The sequence below is a fragment of the Procambarus clarkii genome, chromosome 64 (genome assembly GCF_040958095.1).
Source record: "Procambarus clarkii isolate CNS0578487 chromosome 64, FALCON_Pclarkii_2.0, whole genome shotgun sequence".
NCBI classification, from domain to species: Eukaryota; Metazoa; Arthropoda; class Malacostraca; order Decapoda; family Cambaridae; genus Procambarus; species Procambarus clarkii.
Window position 1 is genome coordinate 14463478 of NC_091213.1, and position 27721 is coordinate 14491198.

The following is a 27721-nucleotide window of genomic DNA, read 5'->3' on the forward strand; positions in this document are numbered from 1 at the left end:
GAATTATGTATATATACATTTAAAAGGCTGAAGGATAAAGACTTTGCTTCTAGTGTATAAACCCCTCAAGTATAATAATTATGTTGCAAAAGTCGGTCACTTTTAGTGTTAGCTGGATCATCAAATTTCTGGTCAACACGTAGCCGATTATAGAAAGCTGTCCCAAGCAGCAGTACTGTACTGGATAGGAAGCCGAGTGCCTTGGTACCAAGTCAATACTCCTCCTCCTCCTCCCGGATGTAATTAACACATGTTCACAACTTGGATCTCATTAGCCACTTTAAACATCTGAAATTACAGAATGATTTCTTAACTTCCATTTTGTAAACAAGAGAGAATTCACCACAACAATATAAAGATGGTACAGTACTATATACTGTACAGTACAGTATACTATATACACATGTACAGTATACTATATACACATACTATATACACATACTATATGGTACAGTACTATATACTATATACAGTACTATATACTTTGAAGCATCTGAATGAGCTACCCCATGAGGATATAGTTTAATATCATGTACATAAACACCAAACGTGCGCACTAGAGATGTGAAAATGTGACAATATTTCAGTTCTTCTGAGACCATTAAAACATTTTGATAATGGTCCAATACAGACCCAGATATCATAATTATTTCATGTCTGAAATTTGTGAGTTCCATAGTTATTTGCTCCATCCTTTGAACAGTGATTTATATTCTTTGTATCACCATCCATCATAATGTATATTTTATACCTGTATTACCCATTTCTAACAGGAAAAATTATTTATAAAACTTGTTCATTAGGTTCTTAGCAAATTACTTATTTGACATAATTCTATTGTTCTCGCTGCTGGTTATTTTTTATCCATAAAAAATTACAGAATAAAATAATCACATAATTATAAATATTAAAAAAAATTATGGTATAAAATTAATGTAATACTGTCAATACTTAAATAATAAAAATGGCTATTTGGAACCATCCACTAAAATATAAAAATCCCCGTGGCATTAATTGAATCAAGACGTTAATCTCGTGATGGTCGAATTTAGAACCCCTGTAAAAATGAACTGCATTGGTTGTTAGCATTGTTGATTAAAATTTTAGTGGTTCAACTGGTGTTTCTTGAAGGACTCTGCAATTATCCACTTTGTAATACATTCCCATAGGCCACCGTTTTATACCCCTTGCCCATTGAAGTATCACAGCATCGTGTTGTACAGCCATCGAGGGCTACAACTTAATCTCATGGTGTCATCAACACAAGACCGAGCCATACCCTTCTTGGAGTCGTAAGGAATTTTATGAAAATTTAAATTAACGGGGGGCATAGAGATGTCATGAAGCTTGGAATATGGAACTGCTGCTTTGACATCTCCATTTACATATGAAGAGCAGCACAAAATGGCCGTTTATGACTTACCTTATGAGACTTGTTGGATGGCAATTAAATATTGAATTAAAGTTACCAAATTTGGGCCTGTGGGGCCGCTGCAAGCAACAGCACATTGGACCAAAGTCTCACAAGTCAAGCCGGGCCCCCGGCCAGGCTTGGGGAGTACAAGAGCTCCCACAACCCCATCAAGATACAATCAAGGTACCAAAATGATGGTGTATTTGTTTGGTAACCTTTTTTACTGTTTATTAATAGGCACTTTGGGGGACTTGGATATGTTTTATTAGGCAGCTGCTATTGCACTACTATAGTTATACAAGTCACTTGTTTCAAATTATCAGCCAGGCCTGCTGTTTATAAGTTGAGCCGGGAGCCGGTCGGCTGAGCGGACAGCACACTGGACTTGATACTGTGGTCCCGGGTTCGATCCTGGGTGCCGGCGCGAAACAATGGGCAGAGTTTCTTTCACCCTATGCCCCTGTTACCTAGCAGTAAAATAGGTACCTGGGTGTTAGTCAGCTGTCACGGGCTGCTTCCTGGGGGTGGAGGCCTGGTCAAGGACCGGGCCGCGGGGACACTAAAGCTCCGAAATCATCTCAAGATAACTCAAGATTGAACAGGATGTGGTTTAATGACATAAAGGGTTAAACAGCAAAGAGATGCTCAAAAATAAATATATACATGATTTGGTTAAAACAATTGCTTGTATTACTTGTTGGAGATTTTGAGGATCAATGTCCCCGTGGTCCGGTCTCTGACCAGGCCTCTTGGTTGCTAGTCTGACCAACCAGGCTGTTCGGTGTGGCTGCTCGCAACCTGACGTGTTAGTCACAGCCCGGTTGATCGGGTATTCCTTGAAGGTATTTGTCGAGTTCTATTTTGAACTCTGCGAGAAGTCGACCAGTTATGCCCCGTTTGGGTAGGGGAAGAGTGTTGAAACATCTTGGGTTTTTAATGTTGTTCGAGTTCTCTCTCAGCGTGCCTATTGCACCTCTGCTCTTCAGTGGGGCTATTTTGCATGTCCTGGCATGCTAGAGAATAGAGAATAAATTGCACTAGAGAATAAAGAAAACAAGAATTTTGATTATAAATGGTCACAAATTCAGTGTTTGCACACTTTAAAAAGATTTGGAATAAAATTTTAGACATTTAGAAAACCCACAAAAACTTTGAGGACCTTTTGGCTTATTCAAATCTTGAAAGTACTGTTTCATAATTTTTGTCTTCAACAGAAATTCCTCCTGAAACAGATGAAGATTCCCATTCTGAGTCAAACTCCAGCCTGACAGACACCGAAGATGATACTGCCTCTGAAACAGATTCGGATGGAGGAGGAAGTGGGAGTGATTCGAGCATTGAGGGTGAATCGCCTGGTTCAGGCCACACTGGAGATCAGATACCTTTGGAGCCTCTCGATTTAGTGTGGGCCAAGTGTCGTGGCTACCCTTGGTATCCTGCTTTGGTGAGAATATACAAGTTATCCTTTGATGATAAAAAGTTCTCACATACCAGTATATGTGCAGTATCCATGTTTCTCCCTTACTTTCTAATGCCTGAAATATAACATGTATGGAAAGAAAACACTGAGAAATTTCTCTAAACCAGCCACCTCTGGAACCCAAGTTTTTTAATTGTTTTTAAAAGGTTAAATTTAAAAAGGGAAAAAGTCTGTACAAAGCTGAAATTTGTGGCCAGTTTAGAGAGGTTTTACTATTTGAAGTGATGCATAGATTATGTTGTAATATATGACAACTACTGTGCCAAACTCAGATACATGGTAGATTAGTCACTGGATTCATAAACAGCACCTCTTTCATTTTAGTCCTTCAGTCTGAAAGCATGGAGCCATTTCATGGATTTACATTTAAATATCTTTATGCACCATGTTCTCTAATAATGCCTCAAAAATGATAAAAAATTGTATTTCCTAAAAGAAAAATTCATGTTCTTGTTTCTCGGTGCAAGCATGTCTCGACTGCTTCACTTTTGGGATAGCCAAGGTAGCATGCAGAAATCTTGTACAAACATTTCAAATGCTCTTTCAAATATCTTAACACATAAAGGCAATTGAAGTGTCTGGGGAAGATTCTGTATGGGGCACCCCCTCAAGTAAGGGGAGTTTCCTGAGGAAACAAGGAATCCAAGATGTAGGGAGATAGATATTCACTTCTTAAAATTACAGGAGGATGAGCAGTAGGGAAGCACTTAGTCAACTCTACACTGTCCAAAAGTAAGCATTTAGAATAATTAATGGTAAAATGATTGATAACTTTTCCATCTTTACACTTGCATTGAGACACTTCTTCACACACTTTCCCTTCTTTAGGTGTTTTAGTGGCAAGTGTCCTGATGAGTTTTGCATTGTTGCTATGCTGCTTCACACACATATTTGAGGTCCACAGAAGCTTGTCAGGGTGCACTCTTTGCTGTTTAACTGCCACATTGCAGGTCCTCTGCACACAGTTCATTCATTCCACAAACAACACCAGGCTCTATGGAACTCCCTCCCACTATCTCTTCAGTAGACAGGTGACATTATTTTGGCGGTTAGATAACTATTGGCCTTCAGTTGCCTGTGTCTTCCTCTAATGGAGAGAAACATAACAGTAATGGAAATGGGGCATAACTAAGCTGTACAAATTCTCTAACAATCCCAATCTTTTCCCCCCTAGAAGGATTTGAAGCATTTGAATTGAAAAAAAATAAATGGTTAGGAAACAATTTTCTATTGGAACAAAGCAGAACCTTGAAACAAGTCATAATTTCACACCCAGTATAAATGTACAATTTTGTATTTCACTGTCCTTCCATTTTATGCACTCTACAACTTAAACTTTTCACCAAAGTACACATCCATAATCACTTCATATCATTTTCCTACATTTCCTCATTTGCCAATATTCCTCATCAGTTTATGCTACCTTCGGTTATACATAATTCTTTTGTAGATTTTTGCAGATTTGTATACTGTCATCCCTTTATTTATGTCCTTCCGATTTACATAATTTTGATTTATATCCAGTGACTTTATATGCCCACTTTTTGAGTTACAGCCCTTAAGTCCTATTTTGCCGTCCTTTTCTAAATATAAATTTCCAAAAGTTGAAACGAAATATAAATTATTTAAAAACACTGGATGTATAGACATTGATGAAGCTTACGTAGCTGAATGGAGTGAGTGGCTTGCATAGCCAAGATGATGAGGATGACACGGAAGTGTGATTGTTGGAATGAAGCCGTGAATTTAAAATACAGGAGCGTTGCCATGATAGAGACAAATTTGTCAAATAGGAAGAAAAGAAAATGGGGGAAAATGCTCAGAAAAAATGAACCAGTCCCAACCACCTCAAGGTTTAGGAAATAGCCACGAAAAATGTGTCCCTATTTCTCACTCAAATGAAAAGTCTGTCCTGTATCTTTATTTCAGTAACTATTCAAATAACATCACCGGCCCCCCCACCCCCAACCCCACATCAAGCCACAATGCAGGTATACACAAATAGGTTGAATACCTGGAAAGAAATGATACAATAACAGACTGATAGTATGCCTTTCAAAAAAGAAGATACTGTATAACAAATCTACTAACTGGGTAGTTTTTATGATTAAAGCCATGAGATTTTACAGAAAAGAAATGGTTGGGTGGTCTGTTTATTTGGACCTAATAAAGGCGTCTGATAAAGTCGCACACAAAAAGGTTGTACTGGAAACTGGAATATACTGGACAGGGTGACTGGCAGACTGTTGATATGGATGAAATTTTTTTTGACAGAATGATCAGGGCGATAATCAAGGAGACTTAGGTGATTGTTAGGCCCTTCAAGATGGCCTGAACAAATTAAGTTTATAGGGCAGCACTTAGCAAATAGAATTATATGTAAATAAATCCTATATTATGGGATGTGGAATAAGAGAAAATAGTCCACACACAACCTACAGATTATGTGGAAAGGAATGAAAGAACTCTGACAAAGAAAGAAAACTAGGGGGGTGGATCTGGATTGTAGAATATTACCAGAGTACCATTTTAAGGACTTTGTGCGAGGAGCATATGCTATGCTTTCCAACTTTAGAATCGCTTTTATGTACATGGATGGTGAAACATTAAAGAAACTGTACACAACCTTTGAGAGACCAAAACTGGAATATGTAGCCGTTGTATAGTGCCCATATCTCAAGAATCACATAAATAAATAGAAAAAGGTGCAGACATGCTATGAAATGGCTCTTGTTTTTTTAGTTCTGGAAGCCATGAGGAAAGGCTAGAGGTGTTAAATATGCCAAGCTAGAAAATAGAAGAAAAAGAGGCAATATGATCGCTACATATAACATAGTAATAGGAATCGACAAAATTGACAAAAAGGAATTCTTGAAACCTGCAACTTCAAGAACAAGAGATCATAGATTCAGGCTAAGGAAATAACGTTGCTGAAATTATAATAGAAAGTTTTCTTTTGCAAGTAGAGTGGTAGATGATTGGAACAAGTTAAGTGAGGAGTTTCGAATATAACGTCATACAGGTATAACAAAAAATTCTGTACTGGGAAGATGGAACACTACGAGCATAGCTCTCATCCTGTAAATACACTTTTGTAATTACAGTTTGGTAATTATACACACATTCACTGCTATATCTAGCAAGAACGAACGCATGGAATTAATACTGTATGCTGTCATGTTTATTTCATTGATTTTGGACATAAGTGTTCGTCTGAGGAATACATCTCTCTTCACAATTGATACATATGGAAGAAAAAATAAGTTTTAATTTATGTCATGTTAGGTTTTAGTTAGTATTTTCAAGAATAAATTCTGAATGTAAATAGAGGGATTACAGTCTTCTAAAGTATTTTCAAGAATAAATTCTGAACGTAAATAGAGGGATTACAGTCTTCTATCTTAAAATGTATCTTTAATTTTCTAACATTTTTCTCAGAATACTGTACTCTATATCAATTTAATTGCTTAACTTCTACCACAAAATCAATTTATATATAATTTGTTTGACTTCTGTCTTAGATTACTGTACATGTATTTAACTTTGTGACTTCTTTCCCAGAATACATTCTTCATTCTTTTTAATGAATAAGTCCATCGTGCAATTACTATCAAATACTGTTCTCTGCGTTCCCATATCTGGAGTATGTTAAATCACTTAGGATTTGAGCAGGATATATTACTTTGTTTTCCATTTCAGACCTAAACTGCAAACCTACTTTAGCAAATGTACTTACACTCACCGTCGTGTTGTCCGACCACCATATGATAGATAAGTCTGTCTGAGGGGTCCGATTGGTCCACCTCTTGTCTCCTGACTTGAGGTGGGATGGGTGAGTAGTTGTATGGCCTGCGACCGAAATGCTGCAGTGTAACCTTTGTGGCTGTTACGCTGTCTCAGCTGCTAGTTTTACGCAACTTCTATGCCGTTTTGTTTTCCCATTGAAAAATATGACACATTAAATAAAGGCAGCAAACCCAAGAAAATAAATTTATGATAAATTTTTAAGCTGACAGTTCAGTTTATAGAGTTACAAACATCTTAGGCCTACCTGTTATGAACTTAGCCAATGCCAATACACTGTTTGACAGACATTTACGAGTGTCCAGGCCAGAATTTTTTGAAAACAGGTCACCCTGGCCATTAATGACAGGTTATTAATACTGACTACTTTAGTACACATGCAGAGGTCATCTGGCTTAAACCTTATACTTTTAACCTGGCTCAGGTAGGTAATTATAAGGAGAGAGCACTAAGCCATTACGACTAGATAACAGTAACCTAGCGTACCACTTTGCTCTGCTCTCTCTTCTCTACACCTCCCGAGTACACTTGAATACACATGCAAACACCATAGAGGCTCTGTTATAACTAAAAGAGCAGAGGCATTATAATTTCAAGAAATTCATGAAAGCCTTCAAGTAAAGCCAACTATTGTATATGGAGCATTGCACTTGCATGGCAAGTCAGCCTTGAAACGTGATTGGAATGAATGACGACGACTTGCAACTGGTGCAGGCGATGAGTCACAATAACGTGGCTGAAGAATGTTGACCAGACCACAAACATACTAGAAGGTGAAGGGGCGACAATGTTTCGGTCTGTCCTAGACCATTCTTAAGTCGATTCGAGAATGGTGCAGGACAGACCGAAACATCGTCGTCCCTTCACCTTGTAACGGTTTTATTGTTACGTAAAGTATGGTGACAATAAACACAGACACTAAGATACTATATATATATTTGGTCTAATATACAGAAGTACACAGGTGATACTTTGGTGTGAGTTGGGCGCACTGAGCGTCGGTACAGTATCTCGCAAGTGTCTGCTCTAGACCACACTTGAAAGTAGACTCTGGTTAATGTTTGCTATTCTGCTGCTTATATGCTCGGGCAACACCTCACCGTGTTGCCCGGGCAACGCCTCACCTCATTCATCTCCAAAGGTTGACAGGAATATTAACAAAGCATTTGGAACGAGTATATTATTGGGATAATCTACTCGCTACAACCTTCTAGTGTGTGGTCTGGTCAACACTTGCAATGGGTCTTTTCCCCAGGATTGACAACAGTGTAGACTTTGAATAATAAGGTGAAAACAAAAATGACTGCTAAAACAAATTAAAGCAAAACTTCTTTCCACTGTTAAAGGAATAGGCCTAACGTCCCCCAGAACTCAATAAAGATTTTATCACAGATAATCCTGAGGAACAAATAGATGTATGACTTGTTAATCCACTTGTGATTACTGATTTAAATTAAAAGATGCCAAAGAACCTCACACAGGTTTTGTGTGTGTACGGCACCTCTGGGGACAAACATCAAGTTTCCTCAGATTGAGTGAAACTGTGAATGTAAGTACTTGTCTTTGCCACAATCATCAATTCATTTACCTCTACTAGGGAACCATAGTTAGGGCTATCCATCTAAAGAATTTAACAAGTAATGTGTGAACTATCAACCCCTTGGATGTTAATTGTACCAGTACGATGTATTAGTGAGCTGACCATCCCTTGATCTATTAACCTAGTATCCCTAATTGTCAGGTATTCCTCTATGAGTCAGTCTGTGTCAATACAGAGTGTCCAGAGTACAATAAAGAAAGCATAGCAACTGCCAAGAAAATAATAGCATGGTTAATGAAAACATGTAGAACAAACGATGCCACACCAATGATGGTATCTCTCAGAGCACTGGTGCTATATTGTGTGGAATGTTCTTTGGTCCTCACATCCTCTTTCAAGGCAAGCAAGATTGCAGAACTGGAAAATGTACGGTGTGCCTCTGCTGGCACCAACTGAAAGCACTTATACTCTATTCATTGGAGCGAAGACGAGAATGAGAAATCATATGTACATAGTATATACTAAAAGGTCAGGTTCCAAACCTAAAAAAATACATCATGCTAGAGTGAGAGATATGGTAGTAAACGTAAAATAAATTTAAGAAAAAGTTGGGGTTCCTTAATTAAGCTCAATTAGAGAACACTTAGCATCAGAAACCCACTACTTTTTAATCCCCCTTCAACAAATATAATAAGTGTAGCTGGAACAGCAGTGGAAGCTTTCAAGTTAAAACTAGCAAGTTAATGCTGGGTTACTGGATCATCCTGGTTGTGATGGCTATGTGGGCCTTTGAGCAACGAAAGCAGCCTCACATGCCAGTCAATCGCCATGGGAAGGCTAGCCATAGGTCAAGTTGCTGGAGTAGAGCAACGCAAAATCATCAGCAGGTAATCAACAAATAAACATACTGTACTGTGTTTTACAATTCACCATTTTACTGAACTGTCATTCATTGTGTACATCATTATGATCTCTTCATTTTACAGTATTCAGTGAAACTGTACAGTATTGTGATGTATTTTCAGACAAAATAAACAATATTCATGACTGGGAGGAAAAATCTGTATGTCTTGTCAATTTGACTTTCACGATAACAATTTGTCCCGAACTGATCGGACAACACGACTGTGACTGTATCAGTTACAAGATCCCATATGTTTTAGCAGAGTTAAGTTTACTCTTCCTTTGCTCAGATATGTATTTTATTTTCATTAATGCATAATAGACTTTTATCCATTTTTTGGATTTACATTACAGTGGCTATCTAGACTAGATGACTCCTCATTAGTATTTTGTCCTTGGTCACCAGCTAACTTTGCACATACATACATACTTAAGTTTGCTATAACTTGGTCCACTTTACCTACCATTATCAGTGTAAACTATTAAAACCATGCTATCTTAAATATGTCCTCAACTTAGTTTTCCCCCTGAACTATTGTAGTTTCTAAGCCTTCAGTTGGTGGAAGAGTAGTTTATTCTGTATTCTCCATCAATATTGTCTTCATTCTACTACATCAAAACTAAAACATATATATACTGGTACCAGAAAACCACAACTACAGTATCTTCAAAACCTCCCTACAAATTTGTGCTGTAATCTTGCCGTCATCCCCCCCCCCCTCCCCAAATGACATCGTTTCGTACCCCATCAGCAGAGTCCAAGTGTAATATGCGCGACCAACGTTTACGACACCATAGTCATTAATGTTCTGTATGCCTGATTGTCCTCAAATGTTTCAGATAATAAACCCCAAAATGCCTAAGACTGGTTACTTCCACAATGGTGTACCAATCCCTGTGCCTCCAGATGAGGTGCTTGCTCTAGCCAACAACTACCCATCACCAATGTATCTAGTTCTTTTCTTCGATAACAAGCGGACCTGGTAAGTGTTTCTTCTCTATTGTCAGTCATTGTCTCTATTGATAATACACCATTTATCTCTGTTGAAGAGAAACTGATGTATTCAATTATTGGAACTGGAATCAGAAACTTTATCCATAACAACTTATTCAACTCATTACAATAATAGCTGGACTTGAGATTTTTTATATATAGTGAGTAAAGTTTAGTTTACAAATTGAAAGTTATTATATATATATATATATATATATATATATATATATATATATATATATATATATATATATATATATATATATATATATATATATATATATATATATATATATATATATATATATATATATATATATATATATATATATATATATATATATATATATATATATATATATATATATATATATATATATATATATATATATATATATATATATATATATATATATATATATATATATATATATATATATATATATATATATATATATATATATATATATATATATATATATATATATATATATATATATATATATATATATATATATATATATATATATATATATATATATATATATATATATATATATATATATATATATATATATATGTCGTACCTAGTAGCCAGAACTCACTTCTCAGCCTACTATGCAAGGCCCGATTTGCCTAATAAGCCAAGTTTTCATGAATTAATGTTTTTTCGTCTACCTAACATACCTAACCTAACCTAACCTAGCTTTTTTTGGCTACCTAACCTAACCTTACCTATATATATAGGTTAGGTTAGGTTAGGTAGGGTTGGTTAGGTTCGGTCATATATCTACGTTAATTTTAACTTCAATAAAAAAAAATAACCTCATACATAGTGAAAAGGGTAGCTTTATGATTTCATAAGAAAAAAATTATAGTAAATATATTAATTCAGGAAAACTTGGCTTATTGGGCAAATCGGGCCTTGAATAGTAGGCTGAGAAGTGAGTTCTGGCTACTAAGTACGACATATATATATATATATATATATATATATATATATATATATATGTAGTGCAAAATCAAAGTGTAGTTTAATAATGGTGTGATGGTAAATTGATATTGCCACATTTTAAATCACAAAATTGGGATAATGAGAAGACAACTTGAAGAGCTAATATAAACTAACCATACCAAGAAGTTTTGGGAGTTGCTGAAACTCCCGCCCCTTGGTTGAGGTGGGGCAACTGCCCAAACCCCTAGATTAGGTCTAGAATTGTTTATTTAGGCCTAGGACAGGTTAGGTTAGGGTGTATAGTTACTGTTCCACTTTTTAGGATGCCATTTGGAGTATTCATATACTGTGGTACAAAATATGAACTATTTTTGGTACAACAGTCTAATTTTATCCATTCTACCAATACTTGCTCTAAGTATTGTACTACAGTATTATTTTTGGTGGATTAGTTGATAGATTCACAGAAAGACTTGAAAGTTTCTGCTAAATTGCTTGAGGGACATTATGTTGACCTTTCTGCTTCCAATGTAGATAAAGATACTGTATACTTATATAGTGCAACTTATCTTTCAGGCAATGGTTACCACGTTTTAAGTTGGAACCCCTGGGTGTGGATTCTACCTTAGATAAAGCCAAGTTGGTCGAGTCCCGAAAACCAGCAGAAAGAAAAGCCGTGAAGAAGGCATATGAAAAAGCAATATTACATCGTTGCCGAGTCACCGGAGAGAACACTGGACTCAGTGGAGAATCTGAAAATGAGGAGGCTACTTGAAGCCTAAACAGTGATATGGATTTGATGGCATAACACTGGAGAAATATAGACGATTTTAATAGTTATATACAGTATGTGGTAATTAGTGATACCGATTTTTGTAATTGTGAGAGTTGAAGATGATATAAGGAGTGTATACTGTATATTGATTGCAATGTATATATAAATGTATACTGTATACAGTATATATATATATGCTTATTGGTATAAGAAAGAAAATCATCATATAGAACAGGTATGGACATAATATTGACTCATATTTACGTTGATGAATACCAATAATATTTTTTCCACATTTTGACTGACCCGTGACAATATCCTTCATGTTTAACTTAAGTGTATACACTGCCAACAACTCATAAGATTTAATCTTTTGAATCCTTTTTATAGTTTCTAAAGACAAATGATAATATATATGGAATTTTATGACACGAGGTACCTTTCCCAGTGAATTTGGTGCAGAGTTCGGTGAACTAGTCACAGTTATTCCAAAATTATTTTATGTTATTTATAACAGAGAGCCGAGTCAGCGACGCATGATTTTTATGATAAGGCAATCCATTGATAAATTACTTTAAATGCAGATGGTAATTGGTTCTGATTAACTTTCAGGGGATAGCATTGCTTCAAGTAACCTGTGTTACTAAACTATTGCAAACCTTGAAAATTGTTAGAATGTCAGGTTGATTGCCAATAGCTAAACAATTACCCGGCATTATTTTTATACCATAGGTTTATTTCCCTGTGGAAGAATGGGATATAGGCAATGAAAAGCTGAATTGTTGATTATTTCGACAAAATGCAACAAAATCAATATAATAAAATAGGTAGCTTATCTTTCAAGTAATAAAACTTTTGGGGTTATAGGTAGCCAAATATGCATTATTTGAACAGTATATTGTATCAAAAATGTGCTTATCCAATTAGGAATGCAAGTGTTTTGATGTAATTCAATTGTTTTTTAGACTTGCCCTCCAAAAAAGGCAGACTTAGAAATAGTCTTTATTTTCCATAGATGAGAATGTTAAAAATCTTATTTAACTATTAACAGTAATTTAGAAGATATATTATAAGACTGCCTTAGCATTGGTGTTAAGAGGATCATAGATAGGTTTAGCATACACGTCTCAGTGGATACATAACTAGGTCCTGGGTGGCAGTGGCTTCCAAGTATGATTCAGGTAATGGGTGGTGACTGTGTATGTCAGCTGTTACGTGTGTATAAGTTTACATGCTTTATGCAGGCGATGAGTCACAATAACGTGGCTAAAGTATGTTGACCAGACCACACACTAGAAGGTGAAGGGACGACGTCATTTTGGTCTGTCCAGGACCATTCTCAAGTCGATTGCGAGAATGGACCAGGACAGACCGAAACGTCGTCATCCCTTCACCTTCTAGTGTGTGGTCTGGTTTACATGCTTTAGTTTAGCTTTGTTCAAAGCTAATCTTGACACAAGCTTTTCTTTTTTACTTTGTACAACTAAAGATGAAAGTAAAAAAAAAAAGCTTGAAGGTTACTTTAAATATTTCTGAGAATGAAGCTCCTAATAAATTTGTTGTTTAGGTAATGCAAAATGAAGTATAATCCAACTATTCTGAAAAAATGGTGTATATTTTACTGCATTATTTTTGTTGAAAGAGATGGCAGAGAAATGTGATGCATTATTTGAAAACATATCCACATGTTACATAAACATAAGTCATTGTGTAAATACTCAAATATGGTATACAGTATCATTTATTTGATGCATTTAATTCACATGCTGTTCTTCCCTGTTTATAAATTAAGCCGCTACAGTTTACAGAAGGCCTTAAAACTAATACTGGTTTTGTTTACTATTATAACTGGCTTTATATATTCAGATGTGCAAACTATTTCTAGGTTATTCTACCATTTGGGACCAAACCTTGCAGGGTAGTATCCTTGGGAGTTTTTCTTCTTCTGGGGGGAGCCCCTACAGTTCCCCAGAGTTGCCGGGGAGCATCCGGGACTCGCCCAGAAAATGCCGTTTCATTACATTCAACGCTGGCTTTTTGAAGGGAGGTTGGTGTATGCCCCCTGAAGTCTTACTCAGAAGGGCTTAATTAATTTTGCGTGTAAAACTACTTTTCCCCCCCCCCCCTTTTTTTTATAAATTTGCAATGGGTGGGTGCCTCTCGACCATCATGATTGATGCACAATGAAATTATTGGAATATGATGAATCTCTGAGAAAATATCGAAGCCATGTAATGGGATCAAACTTATATTCCTGAATTCCACAGGCTTAAGTTCAGGGTTACGGTTTGATGCCATTGTATGGTGTCAGTATTTTCTCCTTATGATTGATGTTCACTTAATGTTTCCAATAACACAATGCTAAATTATATAATATGTTTGTTATAAATCTATGGCTCTGACAAAGGAAATACTGTACCACGCTTTTTAACATTATTACAAACCTAACATTTGTATTCAGATTTTGGTTTGTAATGTTCTGATGACTGAAATAGAACTTATTATAGTATGACTTTAATTCAAAGTTATTCTTACCTCCAGATTGTTGGTAAACTCAACTACTGGTGTATTAAAGATGGGGCTAGAAATTGGCAAAGGAGTTGTATTCAACACATTAATATTTTTCCTGGTATTTATGATTCATGTAAATAGGCATTTAATTTTTCCACTTTCACATTATTTCAAGGAGATAACTTAGTTTATTTGCCTATTTTTGCTAGCGACTTGATGATGCTGTCGGCCACCCACAGTTCCTCACTGAAGTAGTTGGGTGATAAATCATTTGCAACACGTATATATATATATAAGTTTGGTTATGATTCCTTAGTTAATAAGCATTCTATTTATATCATCTTTTATTTTAAGGTTTGATAGCTTAGATTTGTTTAGTCATTTTTTTCTTCTGTTGGCTGGTTAATGGTAATTAGCACAGATGGCGGCAGGCCGCCACCAAACAACACTTCTTCCTGTCGTTCTTTTGTAGATATGGGGCTGGAGATCATATATAAACATAAAATTTGTGTTACTTATGATTTTAACATTTAACACATTCTATTTCTCCAGTCTTTCATGTTATTTAAGATGGTTTAACATTAATTGTCAAGAAAGCAAGTAAATTCATTGTTGTCGTAGGTGGTGGCAGTGGGAGGGAGCAGCTAGCCTCCCATGCCCCCCCGTGCCATTCTCATTTGTTATATGATGCAAAATTTGGTTATTTTATTTTTGTATTTTTTATATATATATATACACAAGAGTTCTTACATTCTTGTACAGCCACTAGCACGCATAGTGTTTCGAGCAAGTCCTTATTCCTAATATTCCCTGGAATACAACCCCGCCAAATCGTTTAACAACCAGGTACCCATTTTACTGTTGGGTAAACAGAGACTACAGTTCAGGATTTGCAGCCAGTAAATCCGCCCCGGCCGGGATACAAACCCAGGTCAAAGCGCTCGCGGAACGCCAGGCGAGCGTCTTACCACTACGCCACAGGAACTGCCTATTCATAATTCCCATCATTAAACAGTGTTCAATTCTGTATTATTCTGATTTTATTATGAGTAAAATAGTGTGGATGTATTAATTATGTGAAGAGTATAGAAACACAAAGGTAGGTGAATAGAGTAGGAAGAGGCAGTGGAAGTGAAGCTTGTAGCAGTGGAAGTGAGGAAGTGAGGTGCAATCTGCTATTCATTGTCATACAAAACTTTTCCATGGTATCTATGAACGCCCCTCGTTAATAGACATTGTCAGTACAATACCGTAAAGTGAAAAATGTAAGAACCACAGCGAGATAACTTGGATAGGCTTACTTCAATGGGTTGGATAATGTTTTTTGTTATTTTTTTAAGATGTGTACATATTGGCTGCCACTAAGATGAACTGGGTACTCAAGAGAGATTCTCATACATTTATGAAGTTACTGGAACTATGCCTTTTAATTGATAAGAGAAACTTTTTCATTGCTAGTCATCGTGAAAATGGTAAGTGGATAAGTGGTTAATTGAAGTCCTATACATTAGTTTAAATACTTTACATTCTTAGGGAAAACTAGTTTAAATACTGTGGGAAGAATTGAAGAGTATAAATAGAATTATGTCAAATTGTCCTTTGAAGATACTGTACTTTTGTACCAAATTTAACAAAAAATAATATGCAAATAATATTAAAAAGGGAAGTGCTTTACACGTACAGTATATTTTGTCACTGAAAGCCCATGGGTTTCTTTACTTGTTACTTGGCTTTAGGAAACTAACTTTGTGGATTATAGCATCAGTTCAGTACGAGCCAAAACAAGAATAAGTGTGTGTAATATACTGCAATAATGTGTCTTGGAGCATAATGAACCTAAATATTGATCTGCAACTTTCAAAGTATTGAATTGGAATGTATTCAAAATAAATTAATAATATTGCCTTATCAATTAATGTCTTATGTCAGTAAGTTTCCAAAAAAGTGAGAAGATGCACGACTTTTTCCCTAGTATGTTACATATATATTTTTTTAACGTTTCTTAGTATTAATTTAATAATCATGATATCATTCGCACTACTATAGCACCACAGACAAATAAATAACAACATACTCCATCAGTCATCCACAACAGCACACTACTTTTTCATAACACCAGGTGTAATATTCTTCCTAAATTTTAACACACTTTGCAAACAAGTTTATCCATCCTTGCAAGCAGCTTCTAGCCAGGCTCCTTCCTTATCCTCTTTGGTTATCCTTGTACGTTGCTAAAATTACATTCGACAGTAGAATCCTCCTGAATTCAGTTGTCCGTGGGGCGGGGAAGAGGGTCAAATGTTCATGAGCATGTCCCCTCTCCATGTCAGTGGGATACATGTTGAAAAGTTTGTCCTGGTACTTAGGCTTGTAGGATCACAATGGCCTTTTCCCTATTTGTGGCAAGGGTCCAGCCATAATATCATGCCTTGCACAACCCTACCAGCATGTTGTGTTAATTACCGTGGCAGCCAACCTTCTTTGTCTTGGTTTTGAGCTTACCTGTAAATTAGAGCAATCCATCCTGCAACTTAAACACAGAAAAGATCACCTTTTCCAAGGCAAGGGGGAGCAACTACTGCATCTTTGCCTCTCAAGAATGTTATGCATGCTCTTGCTGCTTGTCCATTGCCTCGAACCCCTCTTTTTGGTCTCCTTTCTTAATGCTGCCGTCCACTCCTTCCCACACTATGCCTCCTATATCTTATGAAAATATGTTCCTTGGTGGAATTTGGAGTTTCGGTTCTGTCTGCGTACCAATGGAATTCTTAATTTTTTTTTAAGAAAGCCAGTGTCATCTCTCATTGGGCCATTTATACTGCTAGACACGAGAGTTGTTGCTCTTTTATCTCTACCATCAATGTTAACACCCCCTAACCTGTGTTTCTGGACAAAGATTTGCAGGATTGTTGAAATTTTTTTAACCGATATGGCACTCGTCTTGATCTTCATATTTCCATAATTGATAATCTGGTGTCAGACACGAATGAGTTTGGTTCACACTCCTTGGCCATTAGCCTCTTGTCTACTCACAATTTACACAAAAATCCCATACTGAATCACTTTTTTTTTTGGGGGGGGGGGGGCATTAATGCCAGTTTCTATATCATATCAGTAATTTCTTTCTTTCTGAACTTCAGTCTGATCTGTCTCTTTGACACTACATGGTAGTGGTATCTCCTCGGCCATCCGAATGGATTTATGGATTTCACTGATACTGCAGTCTTGATGATTGGGTTTTGCTGGTTGATATTGGCAGTAACATCAGGAATAGGCCAGAGATGATGGTGCTGACACAACGAACGCAAACCGTTTATCATAGTCTTGGTTGGAGCAGGGGTCAGGTTAGCTGTCTCTAATGCAGCCTGGATGTGGGGGAAGAACAGCCCCCTGAAGAGCCTCCTCATTGCTGAAGAGGAGTCGAGCTCCACTGCTGCGGTCAACAATGTCTCTGTGTAATGTTGGTGATTCCAGCTAGAATGTCAAGAATTTCTGTATAGGTGAAGGTTTGGGGATTCCTCAGAACCACATCTTTTGTGAATTATGGTACCTATTGATGTGCACCATAAGTAAGAGCAAAGCTAGAGCAGTTCAGCTGTTACCCCGCCTCTTTACGGGTCAAAGTAATGATGGAAGAATGTTGCCTCACTGTCTTGTGTGACTCAGCTGTTCCGTTGCTTACAATAATCTATTGTATACAATCTTTGATATTTTTGGTGGCAATTATTATGGTTTATTAGAGCAAATGATAAAACTTGGTTTTGTGTATAGTTTTAGCAAAATTGCTTAAAAATATTATTTTAATATAAAAGTCGATATTTTGTTAAGGTTTACAAGTTTTTTGTATCCTGATTCAATCCTTTTGGTTCATCCAGTCTTCCAGTTGACCACATTTCTAATGTATATTCACCAAGAATTTATTATGATCCTTAAAATCAATAAGGATTTAGAGTATGCTTAAATGAATAAGGTATATTAACATTTTAAATGTCACTTGCAACCACTCGTGAAAATATTATACAGTACTAGTATTTAGAAATAAAATACGTTATAATTCGTTATATGTGAGAAAAAAGATGAAGTTGTTAAACCTATTGCTGTACTGACAAGTAGTGTCATACCACTGCTGTGCAGAGATAGTTGCTAACCTTATGCATAATTAACTTTGCTAAGCACAATAGGGTTTTAACTAATGTTAATGTATTGGCTTATAAGAAAGAGGGAAAAAATGAGCTTTATTTTGATAACCAATAACCAATAAACTATCTCAAATAAAAACTTGGGTGTTTTATAAGATAAGAAACAAACCATTGCCATTCAACCAGTCCACTCTCTCAATACGTCATTTTTTACGTATTTAACCAATCTGTTAAAAAGGTTGAGTATTTATAAACATGGAAGTACGATTTCATAATACAGTACTGATGTTTTCTATGCAGCGGCCTCAATAGGTTAGGTGAATTGCTTGAGTTTGTACATTTCTAGTTATGCAACAGTTGCATTTTTTATAAAGTCGCAAATTGAGTGAATGGCTGCGGTATCGAGTGAAAATAGCAACTTTTGCTAAGGACATTGTACCTGGCTGGCTCAGAAGCTCAGGCTCACTCAAAATTTAAAATTACAGTACAGTGACACCTCAGCTTATGAATGCCTCTATGTATTTATAAACTTTTTGGGTTACGGGCCCAATTTCTTCGGAAAATTGTAATCGGATAACGAACGTTGCCTCGGGAAAACGAGTTTGTTGATACGCGTATAGCCAACGTAGCGCATGGTGGCACGACGATTGCGCCTCAGTTTACCAGTGCCTCCCACCTAGTGACAATCGTGCCTGAATTCTTTGTAAAGAATTATAGTTTTTTTTTATTTTTGGCTATTTGAACATAAAATTTGTTATTACATACCTTGCCATGGGTCCCAAGAAAGCCAGTAGTAAGGTTCAAGTCAAGAAAGCACATGTGAGAATGACCACAAGGAGTAGCAACAAGAGGCAGCTGAGGAAATGTCTTCAGGGGAGGAGGAGGCAGAGAATGTCCCTTCCTCAACAATTGGGAAGTGGTGTAGGCTGTGGGAAGAAATGCAAACTTTTGTTGAAACGACTCTCCCAGAACAAGCTGTAGTAGGCTGTTGCATTAACCTTTTTAATGACAATGTGATGCCTCACTATAGACAAATGTTACAACGAAGGGAAAAAAAAACCTCTATGGATCGTTTTATAGTGAGAAAATTAAGCAGTGAGCCACAAGTGAGCACGGGAAATATAATTTTAATTGCATATGTCTTTTTATGATTGTGATAGGTAAGAATCCTTAATTCTTAACCAAACCGATATTTCTCTGTAAATATTGAGTTCCTTATCATAATAATTTGTGCTGTCATTTAAGTCTTATTTGTATTCAATAGGCTGTTGCATTGTGAAATCCTTAATATTTTATTGTATTGGTAAAAATACTACTAAGATTTATTCTGTTTAAGATGATGAGCAGAAATCAAAGTAATTATGTTCCTAATATTCAGAAGGCAATAATCCTAAATTGTAATGTAATCATCATTTTTTTTTATTCACAAAAAAGCTTTTAACCTACAGTTTTCAAAGTTACCACACACTGTGTCTCCCTAAGCAATCCTGATTATCTTAAGGATTACATCTCGCACAATCAGGGTAAGTTGACATATCTCTTGATGAATCTGGTTCCTTTTATATTGCTTATCTTATGTTGTTTTGGTCTAGTACAGTATTGTCATTCTGGATGATATCTAGTGCTTAGACGGGCTTGAGTATGTTTACAAGTACAGTACTCTTCTAGTAGTCAATATCGGATGGATTGAAAGTCTTCAGCATCTCTCTAGTACAGTACTAGCCTTAAGACCAAAAGTATGTCTGAAAAATCTCCGTTGCTACGGTGCAGAATGTTGACTTGCCCTGATTGTTTTTATCTGTGAGCAACCTATCTGCTGACTTGATTAAAAAAATTTTTAATGGAATGACTAATTTGTCAAAATTGCAGGTGTTTCAGTTGAAATTAAAAATTGCATCAAATTGATGAGTTTTCAAACTCATTCTCAAAGGGTTAGGTTGCTTAGGTTCAAATATTTCTGGATAGCTAAATCAGTTTTATTTTGTAGAGTGTCAAACTGTTAAAATGAGCTGCTGTGGAACCAGTAGGATCTCATCTTGAGGGCCAATCAAATGTCCTGCACATGAAAAGGGCTGTTCATCAACACACAATGTCTGAGTGTGTAGGCCGACCCCTTTATGAAACTTTCTTGGTGTCAAAAATTTTATCTTCAGATTCAAGCTTGTTCTGGTAAGATTTCACATGCAACTTAAAGTATAGTTTCCTTTTCAGTTGAATCAACCATATTTAGGCTTCTTTAAATTGGCATACAGTACATAGTAAAATTGGAATCACTGTATAGCCATTCCAAAATTGGTAATTTTATGTCATACTGCCTTTTAATCTCTTAAAATGCACATACCATTTCTTGGGTTTTTAATCCTTAGTGTGCATATCATCCTGAGAAGTTTTAGCTGCATGGCAACATTTTAAATTCCTACTGGTACATGGTTTTTCTAATTGGTATTTAAAGCCTCCAGGAAACATCTGACATCTATGAAAAAGTGATTTATAATTTTGGGGGCATTGTTCTGATGCTCAGGGCATGGTTTTCAATAATATAGGAACACTAAAACCTTTTTTGTACAATATACTGTTTTTCTGTGTGCTTGCAGATAAAGCCTGATGTAACTTGTGGGAACTCCAAGGGTTAATGCTTTAGGATTATCATTGATAGGTGCAGACTGATTGGTAAATTTTGTGCTTAACAATAGTACCATTTGCATCTGACAGCTAAAGGTGCTTAATTTAATGCTCAATAAATTAATTATTAAAACTGAATTATTTCCCTTTCAATAATATATTCAAGGTTAACTGTTTTTGTATGTGTGTGTGTGGACTTCAGAGTAGTTGGATTTTACTGTAATTCACGTAATCACATTGCACTGAGGTTCAATCTTGAAATCACAAGTACAGGTATGTTGTCACTGCCCAGCTTTATTTAAGTAATTTATATAAAAAAAAAGGAATTATATTACAGACAAAATATTCAGATGTTATTATGTATCATAGGTGTGTGAAATTAAAGAAGCTATAATAGCTATTGTATTTAGCTAATCAAAATTGTAAACATTATGTAATTCAATTTGTTTTTAAATGATGTGAAAATGGAGGTTAATTAACTCTGTGAATTTTCTTTGAACCGAGAAATAGTGTGCACATGTATTTAAATGTTTATAAATAATTTCTTTGCAAGCTGCTCAAATCTTCTTCCATTAGAAAGTAACGAAGTAAGCCTGGACACTTCTGACATTTGTCAATATTATTCTATTCTTCTTCTTAAGTACTGAAGGACATTCCATGCTTTTTTCTTATATTAAAAGAATATTTATCGTTCAATATTTATGCAAAGCAGTATAATTCAAATTATTAGTCAGATGAATTATACTAACTAATCAACGTTAAAAAGGTTTGAATGCATTCTTGTGCATTTATTAATATTTATCCACTAACGAACTTAACAAGAAGCAAAACTCATGAACTATAATCTGATACCACCACTTATTTCCTGCCTCCCTCCCCCTTTCTTCTTTTTCTTGCCTTTAGTGAGCTACAAGAGAAAAATTAGTTTGGGTAAAGTTAGTTTTGGCCCTGGGGAATTTAGTATGGCATAATAAAATATTGCATTGGATAAACATTTTAGTGTCAATAGGATAAAAAGAAACATCTTGGTTGGTACCAATCTTCATTCATTTGTAAGCAAGCTTTACTTATTTTCTCAGTTTGTTTATTTGTTAATGACAATAGTCTTGCTCTTCTTTAGATTATGGTTATGAAGTAAGCTTAAAACTAAATTTCAGTAGCCTGGGATTAGAATAGCCATGCCACTGGTCCACATCAATGACCTTTCTTTAGTGAGGGCATTTACCCGTGCATTTAGCAAAGTGAGTTCCTAAATCTTCAGATAAACTGTATAATATTAGTTTTAAGGGACCTGCTAGGGTTTTAAACTATTTTTACTATGAAATACAGTGTAAACCATAAATGCTTGATATGATGCACTGTAATATAACATGACCAATGTGGCAAAGCTTATGTTGCATCATTTTTAGCACATAGTACTTAATACAATTAAACTTTAATTTTTACCTTTAAGCATTTTGAGTCGTATGCCCCCCTTGATAAAATCCTTGGTGAAACTGATACCTGTGGCATCACTCGTCTTATATTTTTCTGCTCTGATATTGATTCCTAGAAACTTGAATATTCTGTGATGCAGACGGTGTAATATAGCCCTTTGCTTGATGCTTTCATTTGATAATTACTCAAAATAATTAAAACATTCCTCTAACATAACTTCATCTTGCAGAGTTTATCACACAAGTGTATTATAATTAGCCTCAAGTAGATATAACGAACGGGAAGTAAAATACATAATCAAAAGTAATACTGTATACATAATATACTGAATAGTATATTGGAAAATGAGGAAAAGAAGGAATTTCGTCGACAGATTTAGTATGAACAAAATCAAAGAAACCATGATGCAGCACTTGCATGAAATATTAGAGCAGGTTTAATTTTGTTTTGCAAATACTGTACCAGGAAAATTTAGTTCTAGGAATTATATACAGTATGTACGGGGAAAAATTAAGATTTGCCACATTACTTCCACCTACACATAATTATTCTTGTTTTATCTGCTATTTTATTTCATGTTTACTTGTGATGATAAAACTTAGATAGAATTGTTTAGAAATCGTGTTGACTCTTTTCAGTGTCATAAATAATTTTAAGGTAAATTAAATGTCTGAAAAAGATTTTAAAGGAGCTCCTAGCCTCTTAAATGCTGGATAATTTCCAGAAGCAAGATATCAAAGACATGTATAAATATAATTTGGCTGTGGTAAGTTAAGATGTATGTATTTCATAACCATCGGCATGTGTCATTTTGAATTGTTTGCTAAAATTAACAAGAAATATCAAGCTGTGTAAAATATGTACTATTGTTCATTTTCATTACACCATTTTCTACTTCCATGAGGAGAAGGGGGGAAGCAGCAGTCCTCAGAATAAAGAGTTAATATTATAATGAAAGTTTATAAACATTAAAAATTAAATATATCATCATATAGTATTGATATTTAAACAATATGGGGTAATAGGATAAAACTGTATGCATTTTCATGATCCCTATACAACCATTTTCTTATTTTGGATATTAATGCTACACATTCTAGTATCGTTGTTTTCTGCAGATATTTTAATGACTAAAAAACATGTTATCCGATCAAACAATTTGAAAATTGACCTAAGTCGATTTTCAGAGTCGTTGAAAATCGACGACTCTGAAAATCATTTAACCATTCAAAAGAAACTCTTGAAATACATGAGCACAGTGTAGGCAGAGCTTATCAGAGGATCACCCAAAAACCACCTGGGCTAACCACTTCGTAACTCAAAACGATAATCACTCTGCCTTTGTGTATTTTCTCATTCTATCCAAATTACCTGATGGAATATTGGAATACTGTATTTGTAAGTTATGTTCATAAACCGATCATATGTGCACATTTCCATGTACGTTTTATTTATTTATGATGAAAATGAACATTGAAATGCTTATAAATATTTGTATGTTCAGGGAAATTTGTCATTTGTACACAACTCGAGTAATTGTATTTTAGGTTTATGAGTAGCTAGTGAATCTTGATTGACGTCACTCAACTGAGGTCTTTCTGGTCTCATATTAGCACCCTGAACACCACTGTCTACGGCCTTTTCAATATTCTGTGATTTGATGCTTTATAGCCTTCCTTCCTTAGTGTTTTTCTTTTAAGAATTGCTTATAACATCAGAAATTTGTACCTGTTGTTCTCATACTTTAGTACACTATGCAAAAGGCGGTATCTTTAGCACCTTTTGCATATCCTGTAATGTTAATGGTGCTACATAGTCTTCCCAACTCGGCACCTCTTGATATTTGCTTAAGACTATGTTGCCTTGATATTTTGAATTTACTAGTGCTCAAATGTTATACAGTATTTGATTCTAAAATGACCTATTTTTGACCCATTTTTTATCATTAAAATAATGTTTAATTGTGAACACTTTTCAGAAAAAAAAATCTGGAAAAATATGACAAGAGAGATACTAGAATGATATTTATTAAATTTAATTTTTGGTTGAAATTTAGTAGCCATTATTAACACTATTGAAAATATTCTGCACACTATTTCTCACGTTGAAAAGAAATTGAGGTTTTTGTATAAACATTTGTCTATCTTCCTGTATTATGCTTGACAGTGAGGTCCTATATCCTTCACTCTTGAAAATGCCTTAAAATATGTATACGATGTCTTACATACTTCTGAACAATTATTTTTCAAGAAATATTGGATTTATTTATTATGCATATCATTCATTATAATAATGTGTTTACAAATTTTCTTTTTGCTATTTTTCATAATGTTAAACTTTCCCTATTAAATAATTTGAGTTTTTTCATTATAAGAACCATTGGAATATATTCTGGAGAAGGACATTTGCACTTTATTAAAGCTTGCTAACAGCATCATTGGCTGGCGAGGAGTCACAATAACGTGGCTGAAAATGTTGACCAAACCACACACTGGAAAGTGAAGGGACGACGACGTTTCGGACCGTCCAGGACCATTATCAAGTCAATTGTGAGAATGGTCCAGGACGGACCGAAACATCATCGTCCCTTCACTTTCTAGTGTGTGGTCTGGTCAACAGCATCATTGGCATTTGAGAATGACATTCCAAAATTCTAAATTGTATCATTGTGACTGTAGGCTGCTTTTATATTTTCTCTCTCATATATATTGCTTTGGCTGTATCACAATCTCCTTCAGTCTTGGGATATATTATTTTATATTTTACTCATGTTGCCAAATGCTCTTTATTGTGTTCGTGCGGCTTGGAATGAGCGCATATTTATTAGGGTGCTTTAAGAATATATGTACAGAACCGTATTTCAGTTTTCTTTATCCTTACTCTTAAGTATACCTTAATTGGTGGGTATTTTAGGCTGGACGGTAGAGCAACGGTCTATCTTCATTCCGGTTGGCGCTCAATCCTCGACTGTCCAAGTGATTGGGCACCATTCCTTTCCCCAGCCCCATCCCAAATCCTTATCCTGACCGATTGATAAAGATTAAGCCACCCAAGAGGTAGCACGGGCATGAATAGCCCGTAATTATCCTGACTGATTGATTGATTGATAAAGATTAAGCCACCCAAAAGGGGGCACGGGCATGAATAGCCCGTAAGTGGAGGCCCTTTGGAGCCATTAGCAGTACCAATAGCTGGTACTTGGGATCTGTGGATGGATATCCTGACCCCCTTCCCAGTCCTATATATAGTGGTAATGGCTTGGCAATTTCACCTGATAATTAAAATTACAAAAAATTGGGTGCCCTATTCCCTCTCCATTACATTATTTTACTGCAACGATAACCTGTTTGTAGACGTGTACTGAGAGAATCATGCAATGTGTGTACCTTCCATACCTGTGTGTTAGGGTCCCACTTAAATTTTGTAAGGGGCATGGTGAAGACATATACCCCCTCCCCCCTTTCCTCTCTTACAATCATGAAATGCCTTTAAATTTAACATATTCATGTGCTAATGTTCTGTTTACGGATGGATCAAAGTCTACTAGCTACTCCATTATTTTTCTGATGGAACCTACCCATGTCACCCACCCCCCATTGATGTACATTGTTATGGTGGAGCGCCATTTAATTTTGTGTATCATATATTAATTACTTGTCATGCATCATTGCTCGTTTGTTGTTATGGATGACTTTGGCACTACCTTTATAACCCATCCACTCCAGTGGTGGTTGAAATTTATTTATTTATATATATATATACAAAAAGGTACATTGGGATTGTGAGGATACATAGCATAGTAATTACATTCTTGTAAAGCCACTAGTACGCGCAGAAATATAAAACTGACTGTTCCTCTTTTTAACTTTAGTGAGACAAGTTAAATTTTTATGGATTTCTAGCCATATTAGTGTTGCTCTTAATGACCTTGCAGATGTCACTGTTAAAGAAGCCACCAACAAAAAAAAAAAAAATCCAAATCTATCAACAAAAAATTCCAAATGTATTTGTACTCACAAAATATGTATGGTGATGAAAGGGAACAGGGCCCACAGTGGGGGTAACGGTCCAAGCACCAAGGGGCACCGCTCCTGTGCCAGGTAAGTCCACTACGGGCTCACCATAGCCCGTGCTACTTGGAACTTGTTCCGAGTAGCTGAATCTATAACAACAACCACCAAACACCACATGGGGACTCCTCTCCTGTGACCTGCTGTGGTTTAACGTTTAGGGGGCTCCGCTCCCCCACCCGGCAATACAATATTAACCTCATACAAATGTTATTGTATTACATTGTTATTTTACCCAACAATTTTATTCCGCTAACTATAAATTCCAAATCAAAATTCGATGGAGAGGCAGACGGGTAAGCGGAACAGCCATAATCGACTTTAGACAGTACGATGTTTTTTTTTTTTTTTTTTTTTTTTGAGATATATACAAGAGTTGTTACATTCTTGTACAGCCACTAGCACGCGTAGCGTTTCGGGCAAGTCCTTAATCCTATGGTCCCTGGAATACGATCCCCCGCCGCGAAGGATCGTTTTTTCATCCAAGTACACATTTTACTGTTGCGTTAAACAGAGGCTACAGTTAAGGAATTGCGCCCAGTAAATCCTCCCCGGCCAGGATACGAACCCATGACATAGCGCTCGCGGAACGCCAGGCGAGTGTCTTACCACTACACCACGGAGACTAAATATGTTCTCTATGTTAATAGAGAAAACCAAATTCTTCAAAGAAAACGTTTTCAGCATTCACGTTTTATATTTTAAACCAACAATTTCTATTACATTAAAGTTACAACCTAACAATATCTGTTTTAACACAAAGCTTCATTTGTCAGTTTACATGTAGACTATTACTGGAACCATTATATGCTTTCAGCCCATCACAAATATCTAGATAAGTATCGAGGAGGTTGGAGGGGGGGTGTGATTTCTCATGGTAATGGATTTGGTCTGAAGACGGATTGTACATGGCTTGCATTCAGATAATGTTGATCTTCCACCTTCTGGAGAAGATCACGAAGCCATTTTTTTGTACCAGAAAGCCAACAGATTATAAACAAAGCGCCACCAGCATATATAAAGAGGTATACAGAGGTCATCCACACAGGGGAGACATCTCCCGTCACGCAGGGTGCA

General features: G+C 35.8%; 1 protein-coding gene and 1 long non-coding RNA gene across 18 annotated transcripts in view; one reads left to right on the forward strand and one right to left on the reverse strand.

The window, feature by feature from the left end:
- Br140 (bromodomain-containing protein 140) overlaps positions 1-25432 on the forward strand; it is a 78436-nt gene extending 53004 nt beyond the window's left edge. For all 17 annotated transcript variants that reach the window (XM_069309205.1, XM_069309211.1, XM_069309214.1 and 14 more), the window contains 3 exons: positions 2629-2858; positions 9982-10124; positions 11667-25432. In XM_069309205.1, the coding sequence (XP_069165306.1) occupies positions 2629-2858; positions 9982-10124; positions 11667-11865 (572 nt within the window). In that variant the 3' untranslated portion in view covers positions 11866-25432. The remainder of the gene's footprint in view (positions 1-2628; positions 2859-9981; positions 10125-11666) is intronic.
- On the reverse strand, positions 94-27258 carry LOC138354735 (uncharacterized). Its single transcript, XR_011223676.1, has 3 exons — positions 26592-27258; positions 19281-19441; positions 94-288 (listed from the first exon to the last, which is right to left on the reverse strand). It is a non-coding gene; the product is annotated as an uncharacterized lncRNA (long non-coding RNA).
- Between the last annotated feature and the right edge of the window lie 463 nt (positions 27259-27721).